General features: G+C 43.5%; 1 protein-coding gene across 1 annotated transcript; it reads right to left on the reverse strand.

Moving 5' to 3' along the window:
* Nucleotides 1–67: 67 nt before the first annotated feature.
* LOC122559181 (uncharacterized) lies at nt 68–27,588 on the reverse strand. Its single transcript, XM_043708562.2, is given in 12 exon segments — nt 68–483; nt 486–661; nt 1,602–1,697; nt 2,975–3,043; nt 3,161–3,378; nt 5,001–5,108; nt 14,446–14,522; nt 15,340–16,124; nt 21,516–21,617; nt 25,549–25,672; nt 27,181–27,248; nt 27,377–27,588. Coding segments are annotated over 12 exon segments (2,061 nt in total). The 5' UTR covers nt 27,580–27,588; the 3' UTR covers nt 68–448.

A 27,588-nucleotide genomic window follows, 5' to 3' on the forward strand; every position in this document is an offset into this window, starting at 1 on the left:
AGTGTGGAACTCACACTCGCCTTTCTGAGATATCATTTTTAAAAATCACACAACACCATGTTATAGACCAACAGGTTTATTTGGAAGTACTAGCTTTCGGAGCGCTGCTCCTTCATCAGGTAGCTGAAAGCTAGTGCTTCTAAACAAACCTGTTGGACTATAACCTTGTGTTGTGTGATTTTTAACTTTGTCCACCCCATGTCCAATACCGGCTCCTCCACATCATTTTTGAGATATGTACAAGGTAAAACAGTATGCTGTAGCAACCAGAAACTCAAAAGAAGGCATTCACAAACTGCAGGTGGACCGAGTCAGTTCAGGTGTTCTGTATTGCAAGACAGAGTGTATATTTAATGCTATAATAAATAAAACTTTTCATATAAATAGTACAAAAATCAAAATATCAACCACAGGCACTTCTCTTTCCTTTACTTTCTTCTGCCAATCTTCATTTGATCTTCAGCATATTGATTTGTTTAGCTAGGTTGGAACCCTCCTGCGTTTTGTTCTGAAACCCCTGGGCAGTTGTCGGACAGTATCCTTCGACAGTACTGCTTTCACCATGTCCTCTCTCAGCTCCTCAAAATGATGGTAATGTTTCTGGACCTTTGTGGGAACAGCTCTCCAGTGGTTTCGCCGTTTTGAGTACATCCTGTGATATCTGAGAGAAAGAGAGAGGCACTTAGTCAACAGACAGAATGCCCTTTGACACTGCCCATGAACAGGGAGCAATCCTTGATGAACACAATGGCTAATGAAGGTGCTGCCCACTGACCAGAGACAGCTATGGACCGTAATATTTACACTAAACAAGAGCCAGGCAAAAACCATTTCCAAGAAGAAGGAATTAACCTTCTCCTTTTGACATTCAATGGCATTGCCATCACTGAATCACCCAATTGGACTAGCCATGTCACAGGGTGGGGAATCCTGCAGTGAATAGCTCACCTTCTGTCCCACCAATACCTGTGCGCCATCTACAAGGCACAGAGTCAGGAGTGTGATGGGATATACTCCACTTGCCTGGATGGGTGTATCCTCAACATTCCTGATGAAGAGCTTATGCTCAAAATGTCAACTCTTCTGCTCCTCAGATGCTGTCTGACCGGCTGTGTTTTTCCACTTTTTGACGCAACTCCAACAACAGTCTAGAAGCTATCAGCACCCAGGACAAAACAGCCCACTTGACTGGCACCACAATTACCATCTTTAACTTTCACTCCCTATACCACCAAAGATTGGTAGCAGCACTCTACGAGATGCACTGCAAAAACTCACCCAGCCCTTGTGATAGCACCTTCCAAACCAGAGAACCTTACCACCTAGAAGGACAAGAAATACCACCACTTACCAATTCCCCTACAAGTTACACACCACTCAGTTTTGGAATTATATGGTTGCTCCTTCAGTGTTGCTGGGTCAAAATGTTGGAATTCCCTCCCTGAACAGCATTTTGGACGTCCCTACATCACAGGGGCTGCAGCGAAGCACGCCATGAATCAACAGTTTCAATATCGGCTTGGATCAAAGGAGCAAAGACTACTACCGGATTGCACTGGTTATACCCAGTTTCCCTCTCTCCTTATTTATTACCTACTTACACAATTTCACCATCAGCATTACGTTGGTATTCACGATCAACATGCGCATTATAATCAATTGCTGCCAGCAAGGTACGCACTTGGTAATCGTCATAGCTACAGGAGAAAACCAATGAAGTAATTAACCAGTCGACTTAGAACAGAGAAGGCAAGTTGGCAATGGAACACTACTGACTGCATACCACACTGATTCATAATTAAGTAAAACGCTCATATTTAAAACCTCTTTGTAAGGTAAGAATGGGAGGGGACAGAGTAGTAATTACTGGGCTAGCAACCCAGAGACCAAGGCTAATGGTCTAAGGATACCAGTTCATATTCTATAATGGCAACTAGGAGAATTTCAATTCAATTAATAAATCTGGAATATGGAGCTAGTCTCAGTGATGGTGACTATGAAACTATCAATTGTTGTAATCATCTGGTTCACTAATGCTCTTTAGGGAAGGAAATCTGCTGTCCTTGTCCAACTTGACCTACATGTGACTCCACCCCCACAGCAATGAGTTCAGATCATACCCTTAACAGCCCACTGAAATGACCGAGCAAACCACTCAGATGGAAGGCAATTAGGGAGGGGCAATAAATAGTGGCCTTGCCAGCAACATCCACATTTTGTAAACAAATAAATAAAACATACTTCAATAAGATAAATCTAAAAATCTTAGTTAAAGGAAGAATGCCTCTCATTTCTTGTTTTTTTTAACCCTTGGAGAGCAGCTGTTAACCTGTACAAATTGCAGATTATCAGAGTTATAGACCTCAGATGAATCTATTTGCAACAATTGGACCAGAGCAGGCCACTTGCTACCAGACCATGCAGTGGTCATTCACCTCATTATCATTTATAGGATTCTACTTAATTAAAGTACTTGTCATATCTGAATGTAATTGTAATCCAAACTGATTTGTTATACGCCACTGTAAGCAACATACTTTTGTGACGTTGTAAATGCAGCTGGCTCCCTCTTAAGTACAGTACTGGCGGTTACTCATGCAGCTCCTTTATAACATTTATCATCATTCAGTAAATCTGTAAACAAACTTCCATCAGCAGCTTCCGCATTACTGTGTTATTGAATGATGCACAGGGTTAGAACAAGTTTATGGAACCGTTCAGCACAGGAGGTGATTCAGCCCATCGAGTCAGTACTAGCTCTTTGAAAGAGCTACCCAGTCAGCCCCACATCTCCGCTCTTTCTCAACAGCCCTGCAGATGTTTCCACTATTGAAAATCACTCAATTTTCAACGGCTGTGTTAAACCTCCCCTTAACCTTCTCTGCTCAAAGAGACCAATTGTTTATTTTAAATATCTCCACATAACCTCACTGATAAATATAAAATTATGAGTATTTAGTTGACTTGTACTTACTCATATGTGAAGTTTTGTGCAGCATACATTTGTATGTAATTGTTAAATGACTCCAGTTCATTGGTTACCCTGAAAGAGTTATTAAAACATTGAACAATGTGAAAAATGTTCTCAACAGTGAACAAGCATACACCATACACTCAAGGATTTCAGCTCACCCACTAAAAAGGCAGTAAAGAAACAAACCTAGCTTGGACAAAATAGTTGAGGTGGGAGGTGAGCCATTTATCGTAGACCACTTCACGAAGAGCGTGATGGGCAGGTGAACCTGCTGTTAGCCACTGCTTGTCCTTGATTTCCTTGTCTGTGAGATGGCCATGCTCACAGGATGCTGTAGTGGAGCCATCACCAAGCTGCCACTCGTGTACGTTCACTGTGTGATGCAGGATGCTGCGCCACCGAGCCTTTAATGACAGGCATTCAGTTCAGATTTTCAAAGACACCATGAGTTCCTCCCCACCCCCTCCTCGCTCCTGAAGGCACTAACCTGTTACTGAGCAACTGATCCCAGGATTCCCCAACATTCCAGAAGCTCAGCTGAACCACAATCCACTGGGGGTTTGTAGGATTATGGAAGTACCCAGCAGCCCTGGAAACAGTGTGTAGGTGATCCTGGGAGTGCCAAGTGTGCACTGATGTGGACTCATTGGAAAGCATTTCATTCACTTTCCATGTCCCTTATTCCCACCATACCAACTCATGGCAAGTCATGCCTGCACCCCAACACATCACATCTTTTAGCCACCTCTCTCAGTATCCACCATAAATACAGCTCAGAAGCCAAATGGAGATGAACTTAAAATCTATCAAAGAGATCATTTCACAGATTTGCTTCTTTAAATTACACCATGAAAGCCCATTCAAACAATTTTTAAATCTCAGAAAAGATTTACAAGGATGTTGCCAGGGTTGGAGGATTTGAGCTATAGGGAGAGGCTGAACAGGCTGGGGCTGTTTTCCCTGGAGCGTCGGAGGCTGAGGGGTAACCTTATAAAGGTTTACAAAATTATGAGGGGCATGGATAGGGTAAATAGACAAAGTCTTTTCCCTGGGGTTGGGGAGTCCAGAACTAGACAGCATAGGTTTAGGGTGAGAGGGGAAAGATATAAAAGAGACCTAGGGGGCAACGTTTTCCACACAGAGGCTGGTACGTGTATGGAATGAGCTGCCAGATGAAGTGGTGGAGGTTGGTACATTTGCAACATTTAAGAGGCATTTGGATGGGTATATGAATAGGAAGGGTTTGGATGGATATGGGCCGGGTGCTGGCAGGTGGGACTAGATTGGGTTGGGATATCTAGTCGGCATGGACGGGTTGGACCGAAGGGTCTGTTTCCATGCTGTACATCTCTATGACTGTAAGTGCTTAATTTCTTATTAATAAGCTCCTTACCTCAGGTCAAAGCCAGTTAATCCTTTAATAGATTGTTTAACCTATCATTCAAATTGTGAACTCAAACACCCTTCTCTTTGCTGAGATAACTATAGCATTTGGAAATCAGCAAAGCATTCATAAAGCATCCTTGGGGAAATGTCAACAAATAATTATAGAATAAATGCTGGACCATCTGCTCTGTCAATCAAAGTAAGAAAGCAGAGCAGTTTCAATGCTCACTGACTTCTGCAAGCTTTTTTTAAAAAGAGCTGGGAATTTAAACAATCCTTAGATAAGCACATGGATAATTTTGGGATAGTGTAGGGGGACGAGCTGAGAATAGTTCATAGGTCGGCACAACATCGAGGGCCGAAGGGCCTGTTCTGCGCTGTATTGTTCTAAATAATTCAAATGAAGATAGTTAAGCAGATCTTATTCACCCTTCCGGTGTGTTTGCATCTCCTCCACCAATTAGTGACCTCCACACTACAGACAAAGGTCCTTTTAACAGTCAAAATGAGATCTGATTGAATACAGTACTGAATCGAAAGAGTCCTGCTGAATCAGTATCTTGTGTGAATCACAGCCTGCCCTCATTCCAATTCCAAATAATACTTCACCCCATTATTTCCATACACTCGTGACTCGCACCATCAAGGTGTTTACATCACCATTACTATGTTGGCAACAGTATATGAAGTGTTTTATGATGTCACTAATCCACGGCTGTAGGTCTGTGTTGTCAATGGAAGCCACTACCTGGAAAACAGGATAAGCATTAGAAAGATGCACAGCTACTAAGAGCTAAGCTCTCTGATCTTTCATATGAAACAGGAAAATAAGAAATTTTGTACAAGAAAAGACTGAAGTTCATTGAATTCACCTATCATCCTGGTAGACAAATGATAGAAGCACAATAGGCTAATACACTGAGAGCTAATGGATATACAGTCATAGAGATGTACAGCACGGAAACAGACCGTTCGGTCCGACTTGTCCATGCCACCCAGATATCTAAATTAATCTAGTCCCATTTGCCAGCATTTGGCCCATGTTCCTCTAAACCCTTCCTATTCATATACCCATCCAGATGCCTTTTAAAGGGGTGGCACAGTGGTTCAGTGGTTAGCACTGCTACCTCACAGCACCAGGGACCCAGGTTCAATTCCCGCCTCAGGCAGGAAGTTTGCACATTCTCCCCGTGTCTGCGTGGGTTTCCTCCGGGTGCTCCGGTTTCCTCCCACAGTCCAAAGATGTGCATGTTAGGTGAATTGGCCATGCTAAATTGCCCGTAGTGTTAGGTAAGGGGTAAATGTAGGGGTATGGGTCTGAGTGGGTTGCTCTTCAGAGGGTCGGTGTGGACTTGTTGGGCCGAAGGACCTGTTTCCACACTGAAGGGAATCTAATCTAAATGCTGTAATTGTACTAACCTTCACCACTTCCTCTGGCAACTCATTCCATACACGCATCACCCTCTGCATGAAAAGGTTGCCCCTTAAGTCCCTTTTATATCTTTCCCCTCTCACCTTAAACCTATGCGCTCTAGTTCTGGACTCCCCCACTCCGGGGCAAAGACCTTGTCTATTTACCTTATCGATGCCCCTCAAGATTTTATAAGGTCATCCCCTCAGTCTCCAATGCTCCAGGGAAAACAGCCCCAGCCTATTAAACTCTCCCTATAGCTCAAACCCTCCAATCCTGGCAAATCCCGATAGACTACTCCTCACTAATGTAATTGCCTAATAAGTGTTTAGTATTAATGCGTAAAATAAATGGTACTTTGAAATCCGAAGGAAGTCTTGAGGTTTGTCTTCCTCTCATCTAGCCTGTAAAGAATCCAGGCTCATGGTGTGCCACCAAATCACATGATAAAAGACTACCAGGAAGGTGAAAAGATTCAAAATTTGACTACTTCCTCATCATCATGGGGAAATTAACAAAATGCGACAGGCACCATTCTGGATGCATCCTAAAGTATCGGGAGTGTGGTGCTGGAAAAGCACAACCGGTCAGGCAGCATCCGAGAAGCAGGAGCATTGACGTTTCGAGCATAAGGTCTTCATCAGGAAAGCATCCTACAGTATGCAAACCTGCTCTCAGACAGCACTCATAACAAAACTATTTTGGCAGCATGGTCATATATAACCTCAGTTTGAGTCCCTGGTTTAGAAGATTAAGGGGTGACCTGATTGAGGTGTTTGGCCAATACAGAGGTTTGATAGGGCGGATGTGGAGAAAACTATTCCCTCTACTGGAAGAATGCAGATTAAGAAGTTACATACAATCATATGGATCAGGAGCAGTAATAGTCAATGTAGTCCCTATGTCTGCTCTGTCATTCACTAACATCATGGCTGATTTGGTCGTAAACTCAAATCCATATTCCTGCTTATCCCTGATAATCATTTAACACTTTGCTTAACACAGATCAATCCACACCTGCCTTATAATATTCAAGAGCACTGTTCCACCACATTTTAAGGACAGTGCTCCAAAGACTCATGACCCATGAGAAGAAATCAAAATTGCCTATTCTCAGTTTAAATGGGATACCTCTGACTTTTAAACAGTGGCACCTAATTATAGACTCCTCTATAATTATAGACTCATTTATCTTGTCAAGAGCCTTCAGGATTTTATATGCTTCAATTAAGTTGTCTCTTATTCCTCTAAACTCCAGCAGATATAAGCCTAGTCTCTCCAACCTTTCCTTAGAAAACAATTTGCCCATTCCATTAATATTCTAGTAAAGCTTCTCTGACTAGCCTCCAATACATTTACATCCATCCTTAAATAAGGTGACCAATACTGTGTATAGTACTCCAAACATTGTCTGAAAGTGTCTCAAAAGTGTCTCCTTAAATGTCTACTATTGCATCTCTATTGACCTATCCTTTAAGCTTATTTGCAAATTCACTTTCATCACCTCTGCTTTCATGCCCCCTTAATTGCTCTTATTGAAATTCAAAAATAATCTTGGACCTACTCCTTTCTCCCTCAAACTGAATGTAAAGTTCAATCTTATTATGGCTGCTTACATGTAGGGGTGCCTTCACTTTGAGATCTTTAATTAATCCTCTCTCATTGCACTATACCAGGTCTAGTGTACGCTATTCTGGCTCCAGAACTTGCTGTTCCAAAAAACTGAAAACTGTCCCTTTGGGGCAGCACGGTGGCTCAGTGGTTAGCACTGCTACCTCACAGCGCCAGGGACCCGGGTTCAATTCCCACCTTGGGCAACTGTCTGTGCGGAGTTTGCACATTCTCCTCGTGTCTCCGTGGGTTTCCTCCGGGTGCTCCGGTTTCCTCCCACAGTCCAAAAATGTGCGGGTCAGGTGAATTGGCCATGCTAAATTACCCATAGTGTTAGGTGAAGGGGTAAATATAGGGGAATGGGTCTGGGTGGATTGCTCTTCGGAGGGTCGGTGTGGACTTGTTGGGCCGAAGGGCCTGTTTCCACACTGTAAGTAATCTAATCTAAAACATTCTATAACTAGATTAAAATCTCCCTTATTTATCGCTATGCTTTTCTGACAAGCTCTCATTATTTCTTCACCCCGTCATGTGGTTATTGACAAGGAGTATGTAATTTACTCCCACAAGTGCCTTCCTTCCTTGAGTATGTTTGATATCTGCCCAAACTGTTCAACATCCTGGTTTCCCGATTTTAGATCATTCTCTCGACTGAGCTGACACCACCTGTAGGTTTCAGTACAAACTAAACTGGACTTGTGCAAAAATAAAATGGAAACTTTCTTCCCCATTAACCCCACATCTGAGTCCTAGGTTAAACTGAATTTGCGAGGTGAATTTATATGCTCTTAAAACAAAAGGCCTATCTGATTAATTTAATGAGGACTAACTTTCAGCAGGCTCAAGCTTGATTTAGTACGTAGAACAGAACAGGCCCTTTGGCCCTCGATGTTGTGCCAGCCTTTTATCTTACTCTAAGATCAGACTAAGCCGAATTGTACTAACTTCCATGTGCCTATCCAAGAGTCACTTAAAAGTCCGTAATGTGTCCGACTCTACTACACCGCTGGCACTGCATTCCATGCATCCCCCACTCCCTGTGTAAAGAACCTACCTCTGACATCTCCCCTAAACCTTCCCCCAATTACCTGAAAATTATGCTCCCTCATAACAGACATTTCCACCATGGGAAAATGGCTCTGGCTATTCGCTATCTCTGCCTCTCATCATCTTGTACATCTTTATCAAGACACCTCTCATCCTTCTTCACTCCAATGAGAAAAGCCCTAGCTCCCTCAACCTTCCTTCAAAAGACATGCCCTCCAGTCCAGGCAGCATCCTGGTAAATCTCCTCTACACCCTCTCTAAAGCTTCCACATCTTTCCTATTATGAGGTGACCAGAACTGAACACAATATTCCAAGTGCGGTCTAACTAGGATTCTATGCAGCTGCAGCATAACCCCGCAGCTCTTAAACTCAATCCCCCTGCTAATGAAAGCCAACACACCATACACCTTCTTAACAATCCTATCAACTTGGGTAGTAATTTTGAAGGATCTATGGACATGGACCCCAAGATCCCTCTTTTCCTCTACACTGCCAAGAATCCTGCCTTTAACCCTGGATTCTGCATTCAAATTCAACCTTCCAAAATGAATCACTTCACACTTTTTCAGGTTGAAGTACATCTGCCACATATCAGCCCAGTTCTGCATCCTGTCAATGTCTTGTCGCCTTCACACCATCCACAACTCCACTAACCTTCGTGTCATCGGCAAACTTACTAACCCACCCTTCCACCTCCTCATCCAAGTCATTTATAAAAATCACAAAGAACAGAGATCCCAGAAGCGATCTCTCCTTGCTTTCAGAAAGATCTCATGGGGAACCTCATCAAGTGTTTTGCTAAAATCCATGTACACCCCATCCACTGCTCTACCTTCAATGTGTTTTGTCACATCCTCAAAGAATTTAATAAGGTTTGTGAGGCATGACCTGTCCCTCACAAAGCCATCCAAGGAACAGGAGAATTGACGTTTCGGGCATAAGCCCTTCTTCAGGAATGAGGAAAGTGTGTCCAGCAGGCTAAGATAAAAGGTAAGGAGGAGGGACTTGGGGGAGGGGCATTGGAAATGCGATAGGTGGAAGGAGGTCAAGGTGAGGGTGATAGGCCGGAGTGGGGTGTGGGCGGAGAGGTCAGGAAGAAGATTGCAGGTTAGGAAGGCGGTGCTGAGTTTGAGGGATTTGACTGAGACAAGGAGGGGAAATGAGGAAACTGGAGAAATCTGAGTGCATCCCTTGTGGTTGGAGGGTTCCTAGGCGGAAGATGAGGCGCTCTTCCTCCAACCGTCGTGTTGCTATGGTCTGGCGATGGAGGAGTCCAAGGACCTGCATGTCCTTGGTGGAGTGGGAGGGGGAGTTGAAGTGTTGAGCCACGGGGTGGTTGGGTTGGTTGGTCCGGGTGTCCCAGAGGTGTTCTCTGAAACAATCTGCAAGTAGGCGGCCTGTCTCCCCAATATAGAGGAGGCCACATCGGGTGCAGCGGATGCAATAGATGATGTGTGTGGAGGTGCAGGTGAATTTGTGGCGGATATGGAAGTGTCCCTTGGGGCCTTGGAGGGAAGGGGGGAGGTGTGGGCACAAGTTTTGCATTTCTTGCGGTTGCAGGGGAAGGTGCCGGGAGTGGAGGTTGGGTTGGTGGGGGGTGTGGACCTGACGAGGGAGTCACGGAGGGAGTGGTCTTTTCGGAACGCTGATAGGGAGGAGAGGGAAATATATCCCTGGTGGTGGGGTCCGTTTGGAGGTGGCGGAAATGACGGCGGATGATACGCTGTACATGGAGGTTGGTGGGGTGGTAGGTGAGGACCAGTGGGGTTCTGTCCTGGTGGCGGTTGGAGGGGCAGGGCTCAAGGGCGGAGGAGCGGGAAGTGGAAGAGATGCGGTGGAGGGCATCGTCGACCACGTCGGGGGGGAAATTGCGGTCCTTGGAGAAGGAGGCCATCTGGGTTGTACGGATTTGGAACTGGTCCTCCTGGGAGCAGATGCAGCGGAGACGAAGGAATTGGGAATATGGGATGGCATTTTTACAGGGGGCAGGGTGAGAGGAGGTGTAGTCTAGGTAGCTGTGGGAGTCGGTCAGTTTATAGTAAATGTCCGTGTTGATTCGGTCGCCCGAGATAGAAATGGAAAGGTCTAGGAAGGGGAGGGAGGAGTCTGAGACGGTCCAGGTGAATTTGAGGTCGGGGTGGAAGATGTTGGTAAAATGGATGAATTGTTCAACCTCCTCGTGGGAGCACGAGGCAGCGCCGATACAGTCATCGATGTAGCGGAGGTAAAGGTCGGGGGTGGTGCCAGTGTAGCTGCAGAAGATGGACGGACCCCACCACCAGGGATATATTTCCCTCCCCTCCCCTATCAGCGGATGCAATAGATGATGTGTGTGGAGGTGCAGGTGAATTTGTGGCGGATATGGAAGTATCCCTTGGGGCCTTGGAGGGAAGTAAGGGGGGAGGTGTGGGCGCCTTACTTCCCCCTTACTTCCCTCCAAGGCCCCAAGGGATCCTTCCATATCCGCCACAAATTCACCTGCACCTCCACACACATCATCTATTGCATCCGCTGCACCCGATGTGGCCTCCTCTATATTGGGGAGACAGGCCGCCTACTTGCGGATTGTTTCAGAGAACATCTCTGGGACACCCAGACCAACCAACCCAACCACCCCGTGGCTCAACACTTCAATCCCCCTCCCACTCCACCAAGGACATGCAGGTCCTTGGACTCCTCCATCGCCAGACCATAGCAACACGACGGTTGGAGGAAGAGCGCCTCATCTTTCGCCTAGGAACCCTCCAACCACAAGGGATGAACTCAGATTTCTCCAGTTTCCTCATTTCCCCTCCCCCCACCACCTTGTCTCAGTCAAATCCCTCGAACTCAGCACCGCCTTCCTAACCTGCAATCTTCTTCCTGACCTCTCCGCCCCCACCCCACTCCGGCCTATCACCCTCACCTTGACCTCCTTCCACCTATCGCATTTCCAACGCCCCTCCCCCAAGCCCCTCCTCCCTACCTTTTATCTTAGCCTGCTGGACACACTTTCCTCATTCCTGAAGAAGGGCTTATGCCTGAAACGTCGATTCTCCTGTTCCTTGGATGCTGCCTGACCTGCTGCGCTTTTCCAGCAACACATTTTCAGCTCTGATCTCCAGCATCTGCAGTCCTCACTTTCTCCTCACAAAGCTATGCTGACTATCTCTAATCAAACTATGATTTTCCAAGTAATCATAAATCCCATCTCTCAGAATCCTCTCCAATATTTTGCACACCGCAGAGATAAGACTGACTGGTCTGTAATTCCCAGGATTATCCATATTCCCTTTCTTGAACCAGAGAATAACCTTTACCACCCTCCAGTCATCTGGTACTACTCCAATGGACAGTGAGGATGCAAAGATCATTGCCAAACACCCAGGAATCTCTTCCACCGCTTTCTGTAGTAATCTAGGGTATATCCCATCTGGCCCAGGGGATTTGTTTCTATCCTTAGGTTTTTAAGATGTCCAGCACATCCTCCTTCCTAACATCAACCTGTTTGAGCATATCAGCTGTTTCATGCTGTTCTCAGAAACATCAAGGTCCCGCTCAGTAGTGAAAACTGAAGCAAAGTATTCATTAAGGACCTCCCCTACCTCCTCTGACTCCAGCCACAAGTTCCCTATCCCTGATCAGCCCTATCCTCATGCTGTCCATCCTCTTGTTCCTCACATTAGTGTAGAATGTGTTAGGGTTTTCCATAATCCTACCCGCTAAAGCTTTCTCATGCCCCCTTCTAGCTCTCCTAAGTCCATTCTTCACTTCCTTCCTGACTACCTTGTAACCCTCTAAAGCCCTGTCTGATCCTTGTCTCCTCAACCTGACGTAAGCTTCCTTCTTCCTCTTGACTAGATGTTCCACATCCCTTGTCACCCAAGGTTCCTTCACCCTACCATCCCTTCCTTATCTCAGTGGGACAAACCTATCCAGCACTATCAGCAAGTGCTTCCTAAACAAACTCCCAATTTCAGTTGTGCATTTCCCTGAGAACATCTGTTCCCAATCTAGGCACCTCAGTTCCTGCCTAATAGCATTCTAATTCCCCCTCCCCCAATTAAATATCTTTCCATACCATCTGCTCCTATCCCTCTTCATAAATATAGTAAAGATCAGGGCTTTGTGATCACTGTCACTGAAATGCTCTCACACCGAGAGATCTGACACCTGGCATGGTTCGTTGCCAAGCACCAAATCCAAGATTTAGCTGGCCTTTTATTGGAACTGTTGAACAAACCCTGCTTAACTTTAACAACAGATTTCAGCTATGAACTAAATCAGTCTACACTTTCTTAATGTTGCAGACCAGACCAAACCTCTTCAAAATATTAAGAAGGTAGCTGAGACCCGAACTTTCTCTTATTTTAAAGGCATGTGTCAGGCGTTGCATTCTGAATGCAATTCAATTGATTAAATTACCAGTCTCGAAGCAAAACACTTTATTCATATGCTTTAGTTAAAAAGCAACAAAAAGATAGAAGAATTGGAAGAAATAATTTTACTGGAAAACTTAAAAGAATATTAGATTATTTAACTACTAAATACATCTGTTCCAATATAGTAACATCCCATAAACACATACTTAGCAAAGGCAAATTCAGAAAAATTGTTTGTCTCACATGCAATTCTAGCATCAGGAAGCTTTTTTTTAAGCTGTAATAGAGAGGGGAAAAATAGCTTTCACATCCAGCTTCAATACCCCAGCAGTAACTGCTAGTGAAACCTAAAAACAAAAGTATATCTTGCTTCTGTGCGAGCTTGGCCCCACCCATTCAAGTTGCTTCTACTGTTTTGACTAAAAATAACGCCAAGGCCTCACAAGCTGTTTACTTTCTTGGCTTTGGAGCAGACTGCTCATCACGACTGTCTCAACCTTTATTCACAAAAACTCCAGGACAAAATTCACCTCTTAAAGACATAGTATTGCCACACCTACACAACAACTGCACACACTCAATCCAATTGAAATCTTAAAAATGTCAGACCTTTCCGGATGAAGCACTTTTTTAAAAGCATTTTTTCATACAGAAAATAATGAAGCCTGGAAATCTCTGCCTCAAAAGAGTGTATGCCAGGTCACAAACAACATCTTCATGACTTAATAAGGCTATGAAGGGATAAGGAGTAAAGGAAGGTAAATGCAATTGAGCAACATATCAACTGTGATCTGACTTACAGGAAGGACGTAATTGCTCTGGTGAGAGTGCAGAGAAGATTGACAAGAGAGAACTGTAGTTATGAGAAGAGATTGGAGAGGTAGGGGTTGATATCCTTGGAATAGAGAAGGTTGAGGGGTAACAGAATCATAAAATCCCAATGGCCATTTGGTCCATTGAATCTACACTGATCCTGCGAAGAGCACCCCACGCAGAGCCACCCCCTACTCTATCCCTTTAAACCTGCATTTCCCATGGTTAATCCACTTGGCCTGCATATCCCTGGACACTATGGGCAATTTAGCATGGTGAATCCACCTCACCTGCACATTTTTGAACTGTGGGAGGAAACCCACGCAGACAGAGGGAAAATGTACAAACTCCACACAGACAGTCGCCAGAGGCTGGAATCAAACTTGAGGCAGCAGTGCTAACCACTGAGCCACTGTGCTGTCCTTGACTGAAACACAAAATTGAGAGGGTTGGAGATAGAATAGACAGGAGGAATTTCAAAAACCAGGGGTCATAGATTCAAGTTAAGTGGCAGAAGGCTTAGAGGACATATGATGATTTTTTTTATTTTCCATAGATGGTAGCAAGTGTTTGGAAATTACTGCCTGAGGTGGTAGTGAAAGCAGAGGCCCTAGATTCTTTCAAAAAGTGTTATATGTTGCAGGGCTTTGGGCTGTGTACAGGAAGATGGGATTAGAAAGGGCATCTGGGTGTCTTTGAATTGGCATGGACAAGCTGGACTGAAGGGTCTGCTTTTGTACCATATCATTTCTATGGTGCTAACTGACAGTAGAGGGCTGGTAGGCTTAATGCGAAGTTCCTTCATGACTAAAGAGATAAATACTGGTTGACATTAAATTACCTTGCTTATCCTCTCATGGACAGCTCTGATTCCGTGCCAGAGATCTAACTGGTGAAGAACGTTTGGATATACTGACTCTAAACACAAATAGAGAAAAACATTAAACCACAATTATTTGACACAATTATGAAACCTGCCAATTTTATGAACATCTATCCTAATGTGTCTTTAGGAGGTTCGCTGTCCATTGTGTCTGATAATGCTCCTGTGAAATACCTTGGGACAATATACTGCTTTAACTGCAAATTAATCTTATTGAAGAAAGGTCACTTAAGCAAAGTGCTGGAGGATGAATAGCACTTGTGAACTGTTCTTCAGTGAGAGATGGCAGCTCAATAGCTCACTCCACCCCCATACTCTTCCCTCAGATAGGTGCCACAGGGAATTGTCTGTCCAATGTTTAGCTGGAGCAAACTGCAGTGCCTCAAAGACTGGATAGCGAACAAGCAGCCTGACAACAAAGTGGCAGATAGATGATTAATATTGTGTCTAGTACCGGTCAGCCCACTTGAGGAAGAATGTGAGGATTCTTGAGAGGGTATAGCAATTTACGAAAATGGTGGTAGGGATGAGGGATTTCAGTCACATGTTTAGGATGGAAAAGTTGGGGTTATTCACTATTGAGCAAAGGAGATTTGTTAGGATAAAGTGAAGTTATGTGGTTGCAGTTTAGTGGGAGTGGGGTTGAGAAATCAGGTTCTCTTGGAGAGTGAGCTGAGATGGCATGAGGAGGGATGGGGGAAACTGGAGAATTTAAAGCTATAGCAGGGGTAAGCTCATTGGGGAGATCAAGGATGGAGAATCGGGTCTGTTTCCATGCTGTACAGTTCTATGACACTATGACTCTATTGAACAGATCATTCCTTCTTATTTTCTCACATCATGAACACTTACTTATCGTTGACAAAAGCTGAGGATCTGCATCTGTAACTATCTCAGAAACATCGAGATTATTCTTCACCAACCATTGGAAGGCACGTCGGAACGCAGAGGTTTCCAAATTTCTCAGTCTCCTGGCTCCTTCTCTGGCATCGATCACTTGAACGTCAAGGATCTTGTGAGTACAATTGTCCATCATTGTATAAGTGAGGTATCGCTCTGAAGAGATATAGTCGTTGTTGCTTTGATCCCCCAATACCACAAGGGGATGCGTGAGCTCCAGAAAATGTTTTCCCTGCATCTTCTTCCAGAAATTTGTCACTGATGGCTGAACATACGACTTTTGAGTCTTGAGGAATGACTGATAACTAACCAGACGCATATTTAGGAATTTGAACATCAGAGCAATTTTCCGATAATTATTTCCTGATAAAACTATGCTTGACACCAGCAGAGTATTGCCAGCAGGGACACCTTCGAGTAATGGTTGTGACCACCAGACAGATTTGTGTCCATGGCAGCAATGGCTCACAACTTTCATAGCTGTTGCTACAATGTGCAGTTCCAAATCTATTTTACCTTTGCATTTGAGATGCTCACACCTTGAAAATGCTTTCTTAGCTAGGGACATAAGACATGTATCGTAGACAATACCGGTCCTCATGCTACATACACTCTTGTTGGGTGTCAAAGCCACTGGAACTTGGACAGATTCTTCTTCCCCAGGCACTATTTTATTGTTAATGATATTTAATACTTCTTCTTCAACTGTGCAGTCCATCAGCTTAGTATTTATGCAGCTGTTCAGAAATCAGAGATATTATTTACAACTGTAATTCACATGTCAAATATATATAAAGAATAAGAGTTGGGGACAACAATATAAGATAGTCACCAATAAATGCAACAAGAAATTCAGAACCTTCATCAAGAGATTGGGGCAGAATTTTAAACTCATTACCACTTATGATTGAAGAGAATAGTATTGATCAGGGATTTTCAAACTCTGGATTGTGACCATCCAAGTGAGGTCATGGGGCGAGACTTTGGGATGGTGAGCCCTATAGCAGCAATGAGGGGAAATCTTGCCTAACAGATTTACTTGAATTCTTTCAACAAATTTGAAAAAGGGGAAGCAGAGGATATATTTTGATTTTCGGAAGGTGTTTGATAGGGTAAAACACATTAGGCTACCATGGTGTTGGAGACACTATATCAGGATTGACAGAGAACTGGCTAAATAAGAAGACAGAGAGTTGGGATAAGGGGAGGCATTTTCAGGGTGGCAATCACTAACTAATGGAGTGCCACAGGGATCAGTGCTGGGACGACAATATTGATTTTATATACATTAATGACTTTGACGAGGGATGTGAATGCACTATAAACAAGCTTACAAATGACACAAAAGTACATGTAGATGATACCAAAATTGGAGGTGTAGTGGATAGCAAAGAGGGTTACTTCAGATTACAACAGGATCTTGATCAAATGGGTCAATGGGCTGAGAGGTGGCAGATGGAGTTTAATTCAGATAAATGCGAGGTGCTGCATTTTGGGAAAGCAAATCTTAGCAGGACTTATACACTTAATGGTAAGGTCCTAGGGAGTGTTGCTGAACAAAGAGACCTTGGAGTGCAGGTTCATAGCTCCTGGAAAGTGGAGTCGCAGGTAGATAGGATAGTGAAGAAGGCGTTTGGTATGCTTTCTTTTATTGGTCAGAGTATTGAGTACAGGAGTTGGGAGGTCATGTTGTGGGTGTACAGGACATTGGTTAGGCCACTGTTGGAATATTGCGTGCAATTCTGGTCTCCTTCCTATCAGAAAGATGTTGTGAAACTTGAAAGGGTTCAGAAAAGATTTACAAGGATGTTGCCAGGGTTGGAGATTTGAGCTATAGGGAGAGGGTGAACAGGCTGGAGCTGTTTTCCCTGGAGCATCGGAGGCTGGGGGTGACCTTATAGAGGTTTACAAAATTATGAGGGGCATGAATAGGGTAAATAGGCAAAATCTTTTCCCCGGGGTCGGGGAGTCCAGAACTAGAGGGTATAGGTTTAGGGAGAGAGGGAAAGATATAAAAGGGACTAAGGGGCAACATTTTCACACAGAGGGTGGTACGTGTATGGAATGAGCTGCCAGAGGATGTGGTGAAGGCTGGTACAATTGCAACATTTAAGAGGCATTTGGATGGGTATATGAATAGGAAGGGTTTGGAGGGATATGGGCCGGGTGCTGGCAGGTGGGACTAGATTGGGTTGGGATATCTGGTCGGCATGGACGGGTTGGACCGAAGGCTCTGTTTCCTCGCTGTACATCTCTATGACTCTATGACATTGGAAGGTAAGTGATGAGGATGACACAAAGAGTCTGCAGAGTAACATAGACACGTCATGCAACCTGGTAGATGAAATATAATGTACTTTGGCATGAAGAATTAGGAGCAGAAAGCTACAAAACAGAGTGATTTATGCATGAATCACAAAAAGCTAGCATTCAAGTTCAGTGAGCAATAGGAAAGGCAAATAAAATGTTGGTCTTCATTTCAAAAGGAGTACAGTATAAAAGCTGGGAGGTTTTATGAATATAGGTTAGTCATCAGTCAGACCACAGCTGGAGTACTGTCAACAGTTTTGGTCCTTTCACCTAAGGGAAGATATATGGGGTGGGGGGAGTGCAATGTAAAATGTTCAACTTATGAACGCTCATACTTATGAATGCAGGTATGTAATTTTAAATATGTGACACTGGAACATTTTTGAAAGGCTGCTTTATATGGTTCTGCATCGTGTTCCAACTTGCATACAAATCGACTTGCAAATGGACCCAGGAACAGAACCCATTTGCAACCCAGGATCTGGTTGTTTCGGCATTGGAGGAAGTCCAGAGGAGGTTCATTAGGCTGATAAAATAGTTTCTCTGTACCCAGTTATGAGGAGTAGGCTCAGCCTATACCCAATGGAATTTAGAAGAATGAGAGGTAGATTTATTGAAAAATTCAAGATTCTTGGGGGGGCTTGACAGGATAGAGGTTGGAAAGATTGTTTCCCCTTGTGAGATTCTCGGACCACCAGGGGGCATCATCTCAGAATAAGGGGTTAGCCATTTATAACACAGAAGAAGAAGACTGTCCTCTGCCAGAACACAGAAAGTTACAGTGCAGTCCAGGTCCTTCAGCCCTCAATGTTGCGCTGACCTGTGAAATTAATCTGATGTCCATCTAACCTACACCGTTCCATTATTATCCATATATATATTCAATGCCCATTTAAATGCCCTTAATGTTGGCGAGTCTACTACTGTTGCAGATAGGCCGTTCCACGCCGTGACTACTGTCTGAGTGAAGAAACTACCCCTAATATCTGTCCTCAATCTATCACCCCTCAATTTAAAGCTATGTACCCTCATGTTAACCTTCACCATCCGAAGAAAAAGGCTCTCACTGTCCATCCAATCTAACCCTCTGATTATCTTATACGTCTCGATTAAGTCATCTCTCAACCTTCTTCTCTCCAACGAAAACAGCCTTAGTTCCTCATTTTCTCCTCGTAAGACCTTCCCTCCATACCAAGTAAAATCCTGGTAAATCTCCTCTGAACCCTTTCCAAAGCTTCCACATCCTTCCTATAATGCGGTGACCAGAACTGCACACAATACTCCAGGTGTGGCCTTACCCATGTCTTGTACAGCTGAAGTATGACCTTATGGCTCTAAAACTCAATCCCCTACCAATAAACACCAACACACCATATGCCATCTTAACAACCCTATCAACCAAGGTGGCAACTTTCAGGGATTTATGCACCTGGACACGGAGATCTCTCTGTTCATCTACGCTGCCAAGAATTTTACCATTAGTACAGTACTCTGCATTCCTGTTACTTCTTCCGACGTGACCTACCTCACACTTTTCCGCGTTAACCTCCATTAGCCACCTCTCAGCCCAGCTCTGCACCTTATCTATGTGTATCTGTAACCCACAACATCCTTTGGCACTGTCCACAACTCTACCTACCTTAGTGTCATCTGCAAATTTACTAACCCATCCTTCTAAGCTGACATCCAGATAACTTATAAAAATGACAAACAGCAGTAGCCCCAAAACAGATCCTTGCGGCACACCACTGGTAACTGAGCTCCAGGATGAACATTTCCCATCAACCATCATCCTGTCTTCTTTCAGCGAGCCAATGTCTGATCCAATTCACTAAATCACTTTCAATCCCAAAACTCTGTATTTTGTGCAATAGTCTATCGTGTGAAACCTTATCAAATGCCTTACTGAAGTCCATATCCACAACATCAACGGCTTTACTTCATCCACCTGTTTTGTCACCTTCTCAAATAACTCAGTAAGGTTAGTGAGGCATGACCTACCCTTCACAAAACCATGTTGACTATCCCTAATCAAATGATTCCTTTCCAGATGATTATAAATTCTTTCTCTTATAACCTTTTCAAACACCTTACCCAAAACCGAATGCTCACTGGCCTATAATTACCAGGGTTGTCTCGACTCCCCTCCTTAAACAAGGGAACAACATTTGCTATCCTCCAGTCTTCTGGCTCTACTGCTGTCAACAATGATGACATAAAGATCAAAGCCAAAGGCTCTGCAATCTCCTCCCTGGCTTCCCAGAGAATCCGAGGATAAATCCCATCCAGCCCAGGAGTCTTATCTATTTTCGGATCTTCGAAAATTGCTAAAACCTCCTCTTTGTCAACCTCAATCCCATCTAATCTTGTAGCCTATGTCTCCGTATTCCCATTAACATTGCTCTTTTCCAATGTGAATACTGATGAAAAGGATTTATTAAGCACTTCCCCGTGTCCTTAGATTCTACACACAACTTCCACTATTATCCTTGTTTGGCCCTAATCTCACTCTGGTCATTCTTTTATTCCTGATATATCTATAGAAGGCCTTAGGGTTTTCCTCGATCCTATCTGCCAACAACTTCTCATGTCCCCTCCTGGCTCTTCTGAGCTCTCTCTTTAGATCTTTTCTGGCTAACTTATAACTCTCAAGCCCCCAAACTGAGCCTTCATGCCTCATCCTCAAAAAGGCCTTTTTCTTCCTCTTGACAAGAGCTTCAACTTCTTTCTCTTCCTCTCGACAACTACCTCCCTGCCTAATAGATATATACATATCAAGGACCCACAGTACCTGTTCCTTGAATGAGCTCCACATTTCAAGTGTGTCCATCCCCTGTGGTTTCCTTCCCCATCCTATGCATCTTAAATCTTGCCTAATTGCATCATTGTTGAAAGTAGTGAATCTATGGAATTCTTTATTGCAGACAGCTGTTGAGGCTGGGTCGTTTGGTATATTCAAGGCAGGTAGATTTTTCAACAGTGAAGGCATCAAGGATTCTGGGAAAAAAAGGCAGGAAAGTGGAATGGAGATCAGCCATGATCTTTTTGAATGGTGAAGAAGATATGAAGAACTGAATATCCTACATGTTATGGTTTTAATTTAGATGAACAGGGGTAAGTGGACACCAGTGTGATGTATAAACACCAACACTGACTTCCTAAGCTTGATTTTATGATGTACATTCTATGTCACTTCCCAACTGACACGTTTTAAAGAAAACCAGGAGTTAAGACTTTAAGCTTTCAACAGCAATTGAACAGCATTCAATTAGCAGACATTAGGTTTTCTGTTCTTGGTAAATGCATTGTTTAACTGTATTCTAAAACATTCTGAATTGCAGGTCATTCCATGGAAATCTCAGACCCAATGCAAGCAATGCCACAGGGGAGCAGGTACTGGTGTCTGTGTTTTCTTCATGAATTGGTGTTCCAGGAAAGTTCAAGCATCATTAGAAAAGGAATTTAGATGTCAACAAAAAGAAACAAGTTATGAATGTTGAAAATCTGAAATTAAAAACAGAAAACATTGCTAATACGCAGCAAGTTAGGAAGCAATGGTGAAAGGAAGTTAGTGTTTCAGTTTAATGGTCTGGAAATGGCTGATGAATGATCATTGACCTGGATTATAAATGCTATGTCTTCTTCTACAGATGATATCTGGTCTGTTAAACATTTCCAGTACTTTCTGTAGATGTTAACAAAGGTAGATTGCATGTTTCTGAGAGTCTGGAATAAGGATGAGTAAGAAATGTCCCTGCTGGGGATCTTTACACAACATGAATGAATGAATAAAGGTAAATAAGAATAAATATACCTACTTCTCTGGCAGGAGATATTCAGTCACATCCATAGAATCTTCGACAAACTTCATATCATCTTTACCATGCTCTGTGTCTGTGTCACTATCAGCAGTGGATAAACTGCAAGAATAAATGTTCCTGGTTTGTTGGTGCAGACAAAATGGGTTGAATGGCCTCCTTCTCAGCTGTAACAATTCTGTGATTTACTTTTGTTCACTGCTGCAAACAGATACTTATGTAGTTTGGAATTAATTTTACTGTAACAATGTTCCTGTGATGGCTATGGAATGTTTTACCACACTTAAGATGCTACAGTTGCATTACTGACTGACAGCCTTGTGTTTCAAATAGGCAAAGTGACAATAGTGTGCACCATTTACAAGATGCACAACAATAAACCACTAAAGCTCCTCTGACAGCAATTTCCAAACCAACGATTGCTACCAGCTAAATGAACAATGGTAACAGATGCATGTCAACACCAGCACTTGCAAGTTTGCCCCTTTGTCACACATCATCCTGACTTGCAGCTACATCATTTATCTCACTACTACTTGATCAATATCATGGGACTTCCTCCTGAACAGTCTTATGGATGTACCTATACCACATAGACAACAAGGCAGCTCACCACCACCTTCTGAAGGGCAATTATGAATGGGTTATAAATGCTGGCCCAGCCAATTATGTCCTCATCCCATGAATGGATAAACAACAAATTAATACTATAACTCAAGTGAGTAAACATGCTTCATCGTTTGGTAGCAATATAGACTGGAGGTTCAGGTTTAATTCCAAATGTACGATTGAATCTGGAGCAGAAGATCAGCCATGGTTCCTGTTTCACATCACAATCTGTTGAACTGACAGAGTTGTGGGAATTGGGTGAGGACTGCGTCTGTCTCATCTGTGAGGCCCTCTACAATTAGGCTGATACTCCGAGCTTACTGATGCCATAGAGATTGAAACACAGCATCAATCGACAATTTTTGAAAGAAAGGAGAAAAACGTGGACTATTAAAAAGCAAAAAATTGCATGGAAAATTAAACATTCGGAAAGTGAATCAAAACTCATTCATAAAACCATGAGTAATTATAAATAATAAATTCAGAGCAATAACAAATGGGAAGGATATAATGTAGTGATCAAGATAATGTTCTGGAGACTGAGGCTTCAATATCACTACTGCAGATGGTGGACTTCAAATTCAATAAAGGTCTCAATTAAGAGTCTAATGAAGACCATTAAACCATTGTCCATTGTCATAAATTCACTTATGTCCATTAGGGAAGGAAATCTGCTGTCCTTATCTGGCGTGTCCTCCTTGTGACTTAAGAACAGACCTCTAAAATGGCCAAGCAAACCATTGAGTTCCATCAAGAAGGAATTAAACTGGTTGGGCCAAATGCATGGACTCAAGCATCAGAAATGACAACAATAGACAGTGTAGACCTTCCAAAATCCTTCTTACGAACATCTGAGAGCTACTGACAAAATTGGGAAGTTCTCACATATCTTTTTAAGGGAGGTTCACATTTCTGACAAGAGATTCCACTGAGGGTTTCCTCAGAAATGCGGAGCTCTACATCCATTCCGACAGTTCTCTTGTAGTATAGAACTGTCAGAAAAGGGCAAACCATGGCCCCTTTTCACAGCAGTCAGCTAGCATATTCTGAACTGTAAAGGTCCTGACAGCTACTTTGACACTGCTGTCAAAGCACGTGTACATCGGGCGGGTGTGATGCTAGGGTGCCAGCTGGGTAGAGGTAAAGTGTCAGGTAAGTAGGGGGTTGGATGCAAGAAATGTAAAGATGACAGTCAATGTTCCAATGCAAGGCATGATGCCAGCTAGGAAGGGGTAAGGAGCCAGAGGTAGGTCGGATGCCTGATGTGACATCTGAGTAGAGTGCCGGATGCCAGCTGGATGGGAATACGTTGCCAATGATAGGATGTGAAATGAGTAAGAGGTAGGGTTCTAGGTAAGGATGCCAGGGGGGTGGTAACAGATGAATAGGGAGTAGAGTGCCTGGTTAGTAAAATGTCAACTTCCAGTCCTAGTGCCTTGTCAACTTTAAGTACGGACACCCTGTCCAATATCTCCTCCTTATCAATTTTAAATCCTCCATTGTCTGAACTACGTTGCCTTTCACCATAGCCGGGGAGCAAGTTCCTCACTGGTGAATTTATGGCAATGGACAACGGTTTAATGGTCTTGTGCTTCACCATGCCCTCTGCCTTTATGAATAATGCAAAGTCATTAGTTATGGTAACAATCTTAAAACACAAAATAGTTAATCATTCTTTTCAGTCATTAACTCTAAATATGATTCTGTTTAAAAAAAAAAATTGGTCTTTACGTGGAGTATTGGTGCAACACAGAGCTGATGAGATTCCCATCCAATGCTTAATCAAATGAATGAGCCCCAATTAACAGCTGACTCTGCAAGCTAGGGATGAGGAATAACAATCACACGTTGTGCTTCTGAACAGTGACCAGCTTCATGCAGAAAAGTATGGGCATGCATAATCCTTGAAGTACAGCTGATAGCTGTGTCTCACTAAAGCACGGTACCACAGCTTGCTTTCATTCAAGAAACCCTTACAGAGAACATCCAGAGAGGGCAGGGAGGACGAGAGAAAGAGCATGAGAGAGCAAGAGAGAGTTAGAGAGAGAGTGAGAGACAGATTGAAGAGGTTCTAAAGAAGGATCACTGGACTCAAAACGCTGACTCAAAACAGCAACATGATAATGGTCAGATAGTCTGTTATGCTGATTGAATGGAAAATATAGTTTAAGGACATTAGGGAGCCTCCACTTTGCTCCTTCAAGATAACGGCTATGGGATCTTTACATCCACCTGGGGAAGCAAAAAGAGCCTCAGTTTGACCTTTTAACCAAAAGACAGCAGTATCAACAATTGACAGCACCCTCAGTATGGCACTGGGGATGTTAGCCTAGGATTCTGTGCTCAGGTCCCTGGAACAGGACTTGAAAACATAATCTTCTGACTGAGAAGTGGCAGATGGAGTTGGGAAAGCAAATCTTAGCAGGACTTATACACTTAATGGTAAGGTCCTAGGGAGTGTTGCTGAACAAAGAGACCTTGGAGTGCAGGTTCATAGCTCCTTGAAAGTGGAGTCGCAGGTAGATAGGATAGTGAAGAAGGTGTTTGGTATGCTTTCCTTTATTGGTCAGAGTATTGAGTACAGGAGTTGGGAGGTCATGTTGCGGGTGTACAGGACATTGGTTAGGCCACTGTTGGAATATTGCATGCAATTGTGGTCTCCTTCCTATCGGAAAGATGTTGTGAAACTTGAAAGGGTTCAGAAAAGATTTACAAGGATGTTGCCAGGGTTGGACGATTTGAGCTATAGGGAGAGGGTGAACAGGCTGGGGCTGTTTTCCCTGGAGCATCGGAAGCTGAGGGGTGACCTCATAGAGGTTTACAAAATTGTGAAGGGCATGGATAGGGTAAATAGACAAAGTCTTTTCCCTGGGGTGGGGTGCGGGGGGGGGGGGAGTCCAGAACTAGAGGGCATAGGTTTAGGGTGAGAGGGGAAAGATATAAAAGAGACCAAAGGTCAACTTTTTCACACAGAGGGTGGTACATGTATGGAATGAGCTGCCAGAGGAAGTGGTGGAGGCTGGTACAATTACAACATTTAAGAGGCATCTGGATGGGTATATGAATAGGAAGGGTTTGGAGGGATATGGGCCGGGTGCTGGCAGGTGGGACTAGATTGGGTTGGGATATCTGGTCGGCATGGACGGGTTGGACTGAAGGGTCTGTTTCCGTGCTGTACATCTCTATGACTCTATGTGGCAAGAGAGAGCATTATCCATGGAGCCACAGTTGGAAAAGGCTGTGGCTTGAGAGAGGAAGGAGAAAAATCTTTGGAGGTAGAAATGTAAAGATGACAGTCAACTTTCCAATGCACTTACTCATGCTGAAGCAGTAATGCTAAAATGAATCTTTGCCAACATTGCACATGAATCATTATCCAATATGTTTTGAGTATTAACATCCACCGTGATTTAGAGAAACATACCCTTCAGCTGACAATTGTGGAGGCGTCCTCTGAGGAAATTTAATCATCAGTGAAGATTGGATACGTTGTTCACTTTGATTTTCCTTGGAGGATGTTGATGATGTATTACAGCTTTCATCTTGCACTAAAAAATATAAAATCATGTGTGTTTATGTGCAGTTAGAATTTACATACGAATTTGCTACGAGCAATCCATGCAATGAAATTTACCCATTACTTTGTGGATAATTAATTAAAATTGGACCAGAATATAGAGCTTTTTGTATGCAGGAATACTCATTGATCTACTGTACCTACCTTTATCTTGATACTGTCAGTGCCTGGTGTCCTTCAGAGAGAGATAGAGTTAACGCTTCCAGTTCAAAATGACTCTTCTTCTGAACACATCCTCCTCAGTTTTCAGTTCCAAGCAATAGTCATTTTGGACTCAACGAATGAACAGTTTTTCTCCCCACAAATCCTGCCAGACCTGCTGAACTTTTCCAACACTATATTTTTTCTAAAGACTCTTTGTTTCTGTTGAGGATTCAGTGCTTCCAGCTTATAAAAGGCACAAGTCCAGTTTCCTGGTTGAGTCCAATAACACTCAAGAAGCTCAGCACCATCCAGGAAAAAGCAGCTCCTGGATTGGCAACCTACCTAACACCAATGTTGCCTTTTCTTTCTGTTGCCAGACCTCTGAGGTTCACATGCAGCAGCTTCTGAATTAGAAAACAATGCAGTAGCAGGCTGATTGGTATGTGAAGAACCTCTCAGTGCTACGTAACTTAGAACATTTTCCAATACCTTCAACATTAACTCCCTCCTCCAATGATAGACAGTGGTGGCAGTGTGCAAGAATCATGAGATGCACTGCAGCAAATCACAGATGTGTCTTCAATAATACCTTTCAAATCCACAGACTACCATGTAGAAGGGCAGCAGATACATGGGAACACCACTACCTGCAGCTTCTTCTCCAAACCACATACCATCCTGACAGGGAAATATATTGTTGTTCCTTCAGTATTGTTAGATCAATATCCTGGAATTCTTCCTTACCAGCTTTGTGGGTCTACCTGCAACAAAGGATTGCAGCAGTTCAAGAAGGCAATTCACCATCACCTTCTTAATGGCAGTTAGGGATGAGTAACAAAATACGGCCCAGCCAGCAATGGCCACATACATTGAAGATATGAAGATTCAGCACTGGGAGGGTTTAAATAACGTGCAGGACACAACAGTTTCCTCATTTCCCCTCCCCCCACCTTACCCCAGTTCCAACCTGCCAGCTCAGCACCATCCTCATGACTTGTCCTACCTGTCAATCTTCCTTCCCATCAATCCACTCCACCCTCCTCTCCAACCTATTACCTTTATCCCCACCCCCATCCACCTATTGCACTCTTAGCTACCTTCTCCCCAGCCCCAATCCCCTCCCATTTGTCTCTCCACCCCTGAGGTTCCCAGCCTCATTCCTGATTAAGGGCTTTTGCCCGAAACATCAATTTTCCTGCTCCTCAGGTGCTGCCTCATGTGCTGTGCTTTTCCAGTACCACTCTAATCTTGACTCTGATCTCCAGCATCTTCAGTCTTCACTTTCGCCTAGGACATAACACTAGTCAATCAATATATAAGTTTGTTATTACTAACTTCTGTGGTGAACAAGCTCTCCCCTTCCTTTTGGATCCAAATATAATGTTGTAGAAACATGATGGGCCCTATAGAAATAAGAAAAAGATGACTGCATTTTACAAAATATTTGTCTTGTTCCATTTACTTCATGCATCATAAACATTTGGTGAACTTGACAGTTGATACAGAAATAATACATGAATAAATATGAGACCTGTAATAATCCAAAAGGAATTTAGCCAAACAAGCATCTTTCTCAAAACCCAATTCCGATTTCAGCTGCTGCCAGCGATCAATCTCTAGGCCAATATTAATCATTTGCTTCCTCCGCAAACGGTATCGTTCCAAACGTCGTCTTTTTGCTTCTTGCGGTGCTAAGTAAGGCTGGCGACCACGTTTGGACGAAGACTGAAACATAACCGTAGT

Source organism: Chiloscyllium plagiosum, unplaced genomic scaffold (genome assembly GCF_037043375.1).
Source record: "Chiloscyllium plagiosum isolate Xiang-an unplaced genomic scaffold, Cpla_swu_hap1 HiC_scaffold_14, whole genome shotgun sequence".
NCBI lineage: Eukaryota > Metazoa > Chordata > Chondrichthyes > Orectolobiformes > Hemiscylliidae > Chiloscyllium > Chiloscyllium plagiosum.